Source organism: Phalaenopsis equestris, unplaced genomic scaffold (genome assembly GCF_001263595.1).
Source record: "Phalaenopsis equestris unplaced genomic scaffold, ASM126359v1 Scaffold000422, whole genome shotgun sequence".
In the NCBI taxonomy this organism is placed as follows: domain Eukaryota; kingdom Viridiplantae; phylum Streptophyta; class Magnoliopsida; order Asparagales; family Orchidaceae; genus Phalaenopsis; species Phalaenopsis equestris.
The window spans coordinates 300,884-313,874 of NW_018164863.1; the positions used below are offsets into that span (position 1 = coordinate 300,884).

Below are 12,991 nucleotides of genomic sequence, written 5' to 3' on the forward strand. Positions count from 1 at the left end.
TATATATATATACATAAGGCCTAGACTCCCATGATTGTGGGAGCCGATTCCTCGGCATCACAGTATCACATGAAAATCCTATGTCCTTTGTCATTATCTCCAGGTAGGAGCAACTTCTGTCTTACACAATCTCAAAGGGATAGAGACTTGTGAACTGACTAGTCGAAAAATTATATGCAAACTCATCCTGATGAAGAAACAAGTCTCATTGTTTGATATTCTTACCTATAAAGCATAAGAAGGTTTCCTAAACTAATTTTTATAGCCTCTATCTGCCTATATGTCTAAGGACAAGTATCTGAATTGAACTGAAGCTTGATACATAGCTTACCACATAAAGTTCTCCAAAAGTGGATGATAAAGTTCACATCATTGTTTGAAGTAATGTTCCTGTGTATACCATGAAGACGAACTATCTCCATGAATTATCAATGTACAATACATGACACATCCATTATCTAGTGGTATGGAAAAAAATATGCCTTTTTGGAGAAATGATCTACCATAACCATAACAAAATCCTTACTTCATTGTTTTATCCTAGTACAGATTCTACTTTGAGGAAAAAAAATATCAAAATACAAATATGAATAAACTTGAATATTTGATAAATTTTAAACCAATATGTCCAATTAAGTTGTGCTTCAATTGTAAAAGATTGATTTTCCAACAACAAAGTAAAAGCTTTCCAAAATCTTCCCTTACTTCATAAAAGTTCATTTATAGAAAGTCCTATTGATATCAAAACACTAGGTATACAATAGCCTTGACATTAGTATTGATTGTGATCTAAAAAGGGTTGTTAAATCTATGATAAAATCTCAAGACTAGTGCCAATGAGATGTCCTTCATCAAGATCAATCAAATGTTGGTACAAAACATTATGCACTTGAATAGCGAAGAAGCTAGAAGGATTGTTGTCCTAAGCATAGATCATTTGAGATAAACCTTCATATTCTTAATTGAAAGGTCAAAATTGATTTATAATAGACTTTATTTTATTATTATATGTAGATTAAGCCATCAACTTTTTATTTGGGGATAGTTATTTGTTCTTATCTTACTTAGCACTAAGTTTTTAAATGTATGCATGCTTTTCAAATACCTTCTTCATTAATAGCCATTTTATTGCTTGAATTTAGATGCTATAATTCAAAATTGACATAAATTGATTAGATTCAATCAATGGTTGAACAATCCGAGTAATCAAATATTTTTGTTAATCTCAAGTATAATAATTTTATTTTAATTGTTTTCTGTAAAGTTATTTTCTATCTCGAGGTAAATATATATATATTTTTTTATACATGATTTTCTTAAGGTAAACTTATAGAGATGCCACACATAATTTATGTATTTACATATCTAAAATCAAAAATTTTATATTTACATTTATACCATTTTGGTGTTAAAACCTAGATATGAAAAGGTGTATTTCATTAAAAAAAATTTAATAGTGAAATTTGTTTATGTAATGTAAAAGATCTGATTGGGATTGGTATGTAGGTTTAGGTGTTAGGTAAATATATTAGAGAGAGAAGATACTAATATAATATGGCAGATATAAACTTTGGAGATGGATTTTGTGATGGGAGATAGAAGAACCTTGTGGCATTAGAACTATCTTTAAGTGATCTTCTCTTTTGAAGAGAGAGCATGAAAGACAAACAAAAAATCTAATACAAATATTATTTTTGACATTGGAGTCAATAATTGTATCAGCGATATACATCGGCCTTATTAACAATGGCTTGTGTTGGCATCGTTATTAGTGACATGCAATAAAGTCAATTGGTTTGTGTTGATACCAATAACAAGCATTAGTATACCAATAACATGCATCAACCATGTAAGTATGGCTTGCATTGATGGATGATACTACTTTTATTGGTGATAGGCTACGTTAACATTTTTTTTGTGGTGGTTGGGAGTATAGTAAGGGATGTAAAAGTTGATGTTGATGATATCTATTAAACATATAAATGATAGAGTATGTCGATGACATACATATATGACATGCATGATTTTATAGATAATGACATGGTTGACAATGTTGGGCCCATGCAGGCCGATCGAAATGCTTAATTGAGTTTATAAGAAAATAAAACATGCCCAAGGACTCCAAGGCTTAATTTTGAACCTGAATAAATTTTGTCAACATTGTTGGGTCCCCAAAATCAGTTTTTGAGGTTCGAACACAATTTTGGCATCCTTAAAGCCTATTGAGACTACCAATTATTATGAGCATTTACAAAGATTTCACAATTTTTTTTTTGTTTTTTGGGCAATTTTTGTTCCAAAGGATGTGCAAAGCTCAATAAATACTAATTTTATGGTTGGGAAGACTTTGCTAGGTCTATGATAAAAACGACAAGTCATCATTGACATCAAGTGCACGGTCACATATTGTAATTTTTATAAAGTTGTAATTTTGTATCACTATTTTCTAAGATCGGGGGTATATTTATGGATGACAGACTTTGACACCTAATAATAATATGCAAATGATATTTTTCAATATATATATATATATATATATATAATATATATAATCAAACATAAATCTCAATGTATATTAAAATAAAAATTTGGACCATTCAAACTATTATTATAGCAGATTTATGGTTCAATTAAAGTTTTCAATCAGAGCAAATTAACAATATTAAAATTTCTCCAATTTAATGCTCTCTAAATCTTGTAAGTTAAATCCGATGAGAATAATCTAGTGTATACTAGAAAATTATCAATGGCAAAAAGAAATTTAAGCCTTAACTCGGCTTAATTTTTTAGTAAAAACCTAGTAACATCGGCTTAATTTTTTAGTAAAAACAGATAAACGTGTACAAGGCAAATAGATTTGTAATGTGAAAAATCCTTAGTAAAAACAAATAAACATGTACAAGGCAAATAGATTTGTAATGTGAAAAATCCTAGAAAAGGAGAAATTTATGTCTCTTAGTCTTTTCAAAGTAATCCTCTAGGAAATTAAAAATACACATGCTTCCTCTTTTTCTGCACTAGGGAAGCTGAGATCACGAAAGATGACAATCGCAAATGTATAGCAATAGTTTGACTATAACAACCATAAATGGACTACAACTACAGTTGGTGGCTACAAATGTTGTAGTTGGGCTCAAACAATTCTAGTTGGCTATAAATGCTGTAGTTGGGCTCAAACAATTGAAACTAGTTGTAAAAAGTAATAATTGATGACTAAACTAGCTAGAAAATCCATAGTTAGTGTCTACAATAGCCATTATTGGTCACAAAAATTGTTGGTGGTGTTCTAAAGGCTGTTGGTCATTCATTTGCACTTTCTCCACAAATAAAGCTAAAATATCATGTTATAAGAAAATCTCAATAACAAAAAATTTTTTTGTTTTAGCTCAGTAAAAATTATCACTACCCAAAAGATAAATGTATAAAAAATAATCATATTTTTTTTATAGAATACCCAAAAAAGAGTAAAAAAAATAAGGGAGCTTAGCTCAGTCAAAGTAATCCAATGAAGAATTAAAAGTATAGAGGCTCACTCTTTTCCTAAATTATGGAAGATGGGATAACCAAAAATGACAATCACAATTGTATAGTAGTTGTTTGGCTGTAATAATAGTAGGTGACCATAAAGTCTGATTAGGCTACAATAATTGTAGTTTGTAGTTAGTGGCTACAACAGTCGTAATTTTGTACAATGTAAAAGTCATGGTTTGTCATAAAAGTCATAGGTTGTTGGGAGCAACAATCGCTGGTGAATGTTGATAAAGATTGGTGTTTCTTCACATGTAATTCTCACTCTTCCCCGAAATTTTGAGATTATTTGATCCTCTAATTAATGCACTAATATTCTTAACTACACTTCAAGTATTTGATATGGGCTTAGTAGGATTCAGAATGGATCTCTTTCAATGTCGCTGGGCATGTATTATTGAGATGCTCAGTTTACTTAAAATTTTTTTGAAAGCGGGGCTTAGAAAATCCTAAATTTGAAAATTAAAAATAATTTATAAAAAAATGGATCAAAATTTGTGATTGATCATATGAAATTTTTGGTGATATATCACACTTAAACTGTTAATTTTGAACATATTAAGGCTAATAAAAATTTAAAAATTATTTCATAATTATAGGGATCACTCCAGGCCATCAGGTTAAGTGCTCTGGATCTTGATTGTGTTTATAAGGAATGCCATTCTCAAAATGTATAAAGTCTCTTAATCCTTAAATGAAGGGAACTTACATTGGAGATTGGATACATTTTGGACGTTTGAATAATTCTTAAGCTATATTGAGCACCCTTGCTTGGTCACTATTGCTTTAACTAGCACCGTGAGAACATCACTACCTAATCATTTCCATCGTACCACCATCACCGAATCATTATCAAACTATTATTATCTAGCAAGCCATTGATCCAATCACCTTTTTCGTTATCATATCATCAATATTTTCTATAACCCTCATAGGAGGCCGCCAAGAACTATGTCATAACCTCGTAATCTTGGCTTCTCCCATTCAAGAGATGGGAAAATTTTATAATTTAATTGACTATGTCATTTGATTTTTCACCTTTAATTTTTCATGTAAAATTGAAATTTTTTGTGCCCACTTTATTCATATATTTACTAGTGATATATATATATATATATATTCTTTATATATATATATATATAGATGTTTAGGACCATAAATTCCCTTTCACACACCTACATAAATTTGCAATCATGCATTTATTTCATAAATCACCCTCACTGTACAGTACCTTTTGCCTTCAATGAAATAAATTAAAAAATTGTAACATTCATTGCATAATTAATATGTGAAAACTCTATGATAAATAATAAATGAGCTTATCTTCAATTATTTTCTGTATGATTTATGATAAACCCAAACACACACCTTCTTATTTCTATTAAGAAAACAAAAGGCTGGCTGTGGTCAAAATTATTCATGAAGGGCCCACCAAACAATACCTGAGGTACAAAGATGGGCCGGGCCATGGCCTAAAATGATGTAAAGGGTATGTCGCCCACAAGAATATGATTATTTCTTGGCGAAAATTACATAGTTGAATCATATTTTAAGATTTATCTCATCATTAAGGGAAAAAATAAGGAATAAAAGAGTTGGTGGCTAAGAAATTAGAAAGAGACTAGTAGGAGATCAAGCAACATTGTATTACTAAAAGTTGTAGAGAAAATTCAATGTTGTGATTTCTAGGCAATTATAAATTTGAAAATTTATTTAATAATTTTTCAATATTTTTATTCATCACATATTTGCTATCAATCATAGAATATTTTAACTATTTTGATCCCTCTCCAGCCGACATCCATTTGAATAAAATTCTTGTCTAAAAGTATCATATTATTGGTTCCTCACAATAATCAAATGATAGCAAATAGTAAGAACTTTGAAGGGATTCAATCAACATTTGATAATAATATGATATAATTTTAAAAATACCATATGATATCAAAAAAAAAAAAAAAGGAAGGAAAAGAAATGTTGGATTGTTAATTGAAAAAAAAAATTAGTATGTAAGAGATTGGATTAAAAAAAGAATGAAGATTAACAAAGTAAGAGCATTGCTTCTTATATAATAACTCTTCAAGAACTAATAGTGAAGGAGTTGAGAAAATAGCTCTTCTAGAGGCAGGTGAAGACAACAAGATCCCATGAAAAGGTAAACAATGACATTTGTGTTTGTGCAAGAGAAATATTGCATATGTTATACATATGTGACTGATCGGATTCGTGGAAATATAAATACACGGTGACTTCCATGAATTTGAACTGTCTTCCGTACATACATATAATATATGTAATATTTGCGAAAACAAACAATAAGATTCATTGCTACACAAGAGACAATTAAGGCTGCAAATGTTGATATCACATTATCAAGAGACAGCGTACGTGGAGAAATAATACATATGCTATGCGGGTGGTTGTAGATAGATAGAATTTGATGAGTTGGGGTTGATATTAATATCTAATAATCTCAAAACTTAATGAAATGATATTGATATTTAGAAGCTCTGTTCCATGCTCCAAATATAAATACACATGGCCACTTCATCTTGAGGGAACTTCAAGTATGGCTTTCCCCCTCTCTACTGTTAACAAGCCTTTCTTTTACCCGACTTCATGTTTTAATCTAATAATCAAAGCGTTTCTAAATTTAGGCATTAGACTCTTTTGACTATTACTTGAACATTATGATGATTTTGATGTTTGCTTTCATATAAATAGGTTTATGAATTGTATGTTGCAGTTAATGAAAAGGTATCCAGGGTAAGGTGGCCTTAAAACAATTTAATTAAATGAGATTAAAACTTGATAAAATTAGATGATTAGTAAATTAATCAAAGATAAACTATATAATTTAATAATGCAAAAAAATTAAACTTAAATTGAATAATAAATTAAAACAAAATATAATATAAATATTAACATATTGTAAATTCTTTCAATACAATAAAACTTATATTTATGTAATATAAATTATAGGATAATTAAAATGTGATCCAAATGCAATTATCATTTTCTCTAAAATTTAATTTTTATTTTTTTTCTCACATTGAATGTAAGAGTAAGAAAGTTACCTATTGCTGCTATAACAAATAGTATCATGACAGATGACTGCCACATTTCATCAAGGGACACAACATGGTCTTTTATTATTATTCTTATCTTTTATTTTTTATCTATTGAAATCTTGAGGCAAATGTGTAGTGCCTTAACTAGTTGGAAATAAAATTAAGAATCAGAAGTGGTTTGATTTAAGCATTCAATCTACCACAAAAAAAACCCCTAGTTACTAACGACAACAAAGTTAAAGAAAGGTGTGTATTTTAAATTTGGGCTTTTCGGTTAAAGAGAAAATCATCAACTTATTTTTTCATATGTCAAGCATAAGTATTTATTTTGTTGGAAGAACTAACAATAACATTTGATGTGAAATTTTTGCCTCAAGTCTCGCATTAAGAAGCCGCACCTCAATCCTCTCTAGAGTAAGAAACATACTTTCCATATAGCCTATGTATTGTAAGAACACAGGTATACCGCTCAAGCCAAAAATTCAGATGATTCGTTAAATTAGACCAGCGAGTTCCTCATTAGAATTGTCCTAGCTAGCATTGACGAGTTGTTTTGATTGACTACGAGTTACTAAGTATGGGTTATCAAGTGTTGGTCACCAGAAAAACATTACCCTTTCATCCATCGAGTGAAAGTTGGCCATCTGATGAGGTGACCGGGTATGTTTTATGATCTTTGGATTAGCTTAACTAGTGATGAATTAGTATTATGTTGTGGAGCGTGTATCCTCACATGGTCACACTATGCACACAGCTACAATCCTCTTGGGGTTGGTGTAGCCATGCCTAAAATGAGCATAGCTACATCGGGCAGTGTAACAACATTGTAATTAATGTAGTCTTGTCGGGGAGGATCACTCATTTGTGATATTTCCCAAACGAGCAAAATAATTATGCCTCTACTCAACATGACCACAACGTTGACCAATCCCTTATGTTCGGTTCCTTAAGTTTGCAATTTCGAGTGACAAAAGGAACACTCTCTATTGTGCAGTGTTTCAACAAGGTTTTTCGTGAAGTTGATGGCTTGGTGTGCAAAATCTCTTGGGAGATCGAGAGAAAGATTTGGATGGAATTCTTGTAAGCACTAGGGATTGTTGAGAAAATATATGAGTAAGAATTATGTATATTTCAGGTCTTCATAGTGGAAATTTCTTCAAGGCGTGGCTCAGTGATTTTTTCTGTAAATTATGTTTTTTCACATATATTATGTTGTGTTTTTTCTCAGATTATTTTTCTTACTTCCATTTGAAGATTTTACTCGATTTTTCTCTAATTCTTTGTTATCATATTACGCTGCATGGTTTTAATTTGTAATTGAACAAAGCCCTAGAAGTATACATAGTTCTATCACAACAAGTGGTATCATAGGGGATGTTCCTTCATTCAAGTAAGAGCAATGGCTGACAAAGCAAGGTGCAGAGTGGAGAATTTCAATGGATCAAAATTTGTGTTCTAAAGGTTATAAGTGAGGGATTTATTATATCAGAAAAAATTATATCTACCACTAACAAGGATCACAATGAAGTTTGCATATATGACTATGAAGGAATGGGAAGTGTTGGATCGAATAATCTTAGATTTGATATGTTTATCACTTTTTTCTTATATTGCATTCAATATAATGAATGAAAAAAAATTACAGTGGATCTTATGACCGCATTGAAAAGTATGTACAAAAAATCATCTACCTCAAATGAGATTTAGTTTTTTAATGAAAATATTATTCAACATACGATGGTGGAAGACAATTCAGTGATAGGATATTAGAACAATTTCAATGATAAGTAACTCTTTAAGGAATATGAAATTGAATTTTGATGATATCGTGAGGTTGGTGTTAAATGAAGAAGTTTGTAGAAATGTAGTGAATAGTGAATATTCTGATAGTGGATCTTCTGATTCTTCATTGAATGTTGAAAATATGAAAAGGAATCAGAGGAACAAATACATGAAATGACATATTTAAGTTTGGAAGAGGAAATTTTAGGTCAAGTAGAGAAAATGACTGAGAAGAATGCTATAATAGTGGAAAGAAATGTCATTTCAAGAAGGAATATAAAACTCTAAGGAAAGCTAGTGGCGGAGAAATGAAATTGAATCTCTCTACAAATTTCTCCACATTTGAAATTTAAGGTGTCTCATTGATCTTATTCCTAGTTAGCACATAATTGTAGAAAGTAGATTCAGATTCTTCTTTTCACCCGTGCTCCACAATAGACATATTCAAAAATCACGCTCAAACTAATCTGAGAAAGGTTTACTTATGAGATAATAAGGCCTGTAATATCGTTAGAAAGGGTGATTGGATATCAAAATTCCTAATGAAACAATCTGAAACCTTATTGAAGTTTGATATGTTCCAAATCTGAAAGAAACCTCATATCCATTAGTTAGCTGACAAAGTTTGGGTTTGTGACTACTTTCACATGTAACTCATGGAAGGTGACCGGGCGCATTGGTGATGGCTTGGGATTACATGGAAGACACACTTTATGTGATCAATGAAATATCTTATTTCGTTGATGTGGTTGGAACCAAGATGGATATAGGTCTATGACATCATTCGGTTGATTATATGAGCAAGAAATATATGAAATTCTTACATTCAAACAATAAGTTTTAGGATTTAAAATAAGTAGATTTGTATTTTTGTAAATATTTTTTATATAACAAGCATAAGAAAATTTCTTTCTCTGAAAATGGGTTTGTGGTAAAGTCAAAGAAATTAGAGTTAGTGCATACTAATGTATGAGATCCTACTCCAGTTCAGTCAATTGGAGATTCTCACTATTTTTTCAAGTTTTTTATGAACACATATGAAATGTATGATTTTATTTCTTAAATAAAATGATTGAAGTATTTATAAAGCGGATGGCTTGGTTAAAAATGAGACAGACTTGAGCTGAATTTTTTTCTCTTGTGTTGAAGATAACAACCATTAGAGTTATGTTGAATTTAGTACTAGAGTAAGATCTACATCTATAGCAGATGGATGTAAAACTAGATATTTTACATGGGAATCTAGAGGAGGAATTATACATGGTGCAACCACTGGGTTACAAGGTTGCAGGAAAAGAAGGTTTGGTCTACAAGTTGAAGAAGAGTCTCTATGGTCTGAAGTGAGCCCCAAGACCGTGATAAAATAGATTTGACAAGTTGATGTCAGAGAATGAGTACATGAAGTGGCAGATAGACCAGTGTTTATTCATCAAATACTCTAGTAATTGTTATATATTGTTCCTTTTTTATGTGAATGATATACTGATTGCAATGGCAAATATAGAGAAAATTAGGGACTTAAGGAATAAATTATCATGTAAGAGATGGAGGATTCATATCCAACCAGAAGAATTCTCGGGATGAGAATCAATAGAGACAGAAGGGTAGGTACACTTAAATTATCTCAAGCAAAGTGCATTAAGAAGATCCTATAAAGATTCAGCATGGGTGAGGCAAAACTAGTTTGCACTTCCTTAGGTAGTCACTTACGCTATCTAAGAAACTATCACCTAAGTCTGAAGCAAAGAAAACATAAATGGGGAGAACTCCTAATGCTTCAGTAGTTGGAAGTTTGATGTATACTATGATTTATTTCATATTAAATATTGCATATGTTGCGGGAGTGGTCAACAGGTACATGGGCAATCTAGGTAGACATCATTGGGAGACGGTAAAGTGTATTCTCAGGTATTGGAGAGAAACAATCAACATGGTATTTTGCTATAGGAGAGCATTGATTAGTCTAAGTACATGGATTTGTATATTTAGGTCCGACAGGAGAGTTGGATGGTAGAAAGAGTAAAACATGATATATATTTGCTTTGGGGAACACCAGTTTCAACTTGTGGATTGTTGCACTTTCAACCACAGAGGTTGAATATATTACTATCATTAAGGCTAATAAGAAAATGATTTAGCTACTGGGCTTTATGGCAGAATTGAGCAAAGAGTATGGGATTGGAAAGCTTCATAATAATAATATGAGTGTAATTCATCTTGCTAAGAATGCTATTTTTTTTACTTTAAGATAGAACACGTTCAGTTGAAGTATCATTTTATAGGCTCTCTTTCAGAAGATGGACATTTATTTTTGGAGAAGAAACACACTGCTAAGATCTCGTGAAAATGTGGTGACTATCGAGAAACTGGAGCTATGCTTGGCTTCAGTTGGAGTCCATTAAGGTTAAAACCAGAGGTGAGTCATTCTACGGTACGTGACTATGAAGATGACACAAATATAAATACAGATCCAGGGGATAAGTGTTAGGTACTATCAGTCTTCAAGTTAGAGATTGTTGTGTGTGGAGCCCGAATGCACCCACATAGCAGTAAGGAGTACATAGTCGCAAGGAGCACACAACCAGAAGCCCGCACCTAGGCTTGACAACGAGTCTAGCCATGTCGCAAAGGATTGCTAATGCTTATGATTCTTCCCAAGGGAAAAATAATAATTACGTTCTATTCAGCGTGACCACGTCGCCAAGCAGTTCCTTCTATTGGGTTCTTTAAGTTTGTGATTTCGAGCAACAAAAGGAACACTCTCGTGCACGACGTTTCAACAAGATTTCCATGAAGTAGAAAAGGGTCGAAAAGGAGGATTTGACGTGCCATTTTTCTTGTAAGATCGAGAGGAAGATTTGAAGCGAATTCTTGTAAGTTTTATCGATTGTTGAGAGAAGATCTAAGTGAGATTTCGATCTGTACATTTTTTGTCCTTCATAGTGAAAATTTATTGGTGATGTATAGCTCCGTGATTTTTTCTCGTTCTCAGTTTTTTCAATATAAATTCTGGTGTGTTCTTTCTAGGACTTATTCTATTGTGCTTCCGTTCAAATATCTTATTCTAGGTCTTCTCAAATTCGTTGTGATTCTATTATGCGGTGTGGTTTTGATTTTTAATTGATTGAAGCCTTAGAAGTATAAATTGCTCCATCCCAACAATTATCTTAGGAACCAAATATATTAATGACCATGCACCCCACAAACACACAAGAAACATATCATGAATTACGACATTGCTACAAACTAATACTAATTATATGTCAATATTAGAAGAAATTAAAAAAAAAAAAGAGTAATAAATTCTTAGAGAGTTTATTGTAATAATTACTTTTCCATATCATGTGAGAAAATCCTTCCATAAATAAATGAAGATTTATGTAATAAAAGATGATCAATTAATCTTTGAATATCATATATTTATCATTTGCTAGTAGACACAAGGATCCCTCTCTCATCAGCTCATTAATTAGATTTCGAAACCAAAGATATTTTATTCATTATTTATCATCTTTTTCCTTTTTTATAGATATTTTGAACATTCACGAATTCGTGCAAACGCGTAAACAGGTTATCCTTGGCTGCCTTACCTGTTTAAGCCATCTTATTCAATCTTACGTGCTTGGCGTAGTTAATACATAGTACCCACAATCAGCCAACCCTTTTTTTAAGCTTTTTCCCCACCACCACAAAGCTTAAATTCCCAAAGAGTGACTTGCCATCTTATTCAATCTTACGTGCTTAGCGTAGTTAATACATAACACCCACCATCAGCCAACCCTTTTTTTAAGCTTTTTCTCCACCACCACAAAGCTTAAATTCCCAAAGAGTGACTTTATATTCAGATACCCCCCTTTTTGTATAAGAATCTCCGTGCCTTAGAACAGAGAAGGCAGCCATAGCCATGGGGTTTCGCAAGCGAGGAGATGAAGCCGAGAGCCAGCTTCCTCTTGTTGCCACCCTTCCCAAGCTATCAGACGATGCTGAAGAGCAGCAGATAGAGAGAACTGGTACATCTCTTCCATTTTTCCGCTCCTGAATTCCTTTTGTTTTCACTTAGCCGTTTTTATTCTTCTCTTGTGACTCTGTTCTTTGAATTTCTATCATGCCTTTCAATTGCCTGCTTCGAATCTCTGTCAATTAATCCTTTTTTCTTTATTAGGGAATGATATTACTTATTCTGATTCTTAAATGATTAAGCCTTAATTAAGGTGTAAGAGAAGAGGAAATAAAGTCTGTTTGTATCCCGTCAGCGGGCTTCTTCTTCTTGGGAAGGGAATTTCTGCCGTTTTGGTCGGATTCGCACGATTCAGTTGGTCAAATTAATTACTTTTAACTCCGCGAAAAAGTCAACTTTAGTTAATTCGATGAAATCAAACTCCACCTAACAAGCAATATCGTGCTGAGAATAAGCAGCGTTTTTATGTACAAATTTTTCAAAATGGTCGCAGTTGGCTTTAGTTTAGTATTTTTTGAAAAATAAATTGTTTCTTAAGCTTAATATAGCTGCTAATAAGTCCCCCAAAGTTCTTGGCAAGAAAGATAAATTTTCGCTACTTCAGATCGCAGCTAGTCTCTTCCGATAGGTTGAACAAGATTTGTTAAGAGAA

At 32.0% G+C, this 12,991-nt stretch overlaps 1 protein-coding gene across 1 annotated transcript in view; it reads left to right on the forward strand.

Annotated features, from left to right (window-relative positions):
• Positions 1-12,149: 12,149 nt before the first annotated feature.
• LOC110027281 (amino acid permease 3-like) overlaps positions 12,150-12,991 on the forward strand; it is a 24,682-nt gene continuing 23,840 nt past the window's right edge. The window contains exon 1 of the mRNA XM_020728634.1: positions 12,150-12,391. Within this exon, the coding sequence (XP_020584293.1) occupies positions 12,286-12,391 (106 nt within the window). The 5' untranslated portion in view covers positions 12,150-12,285. The remainder of the gene's footprint in view (positions 12,392-12,991) is intronic.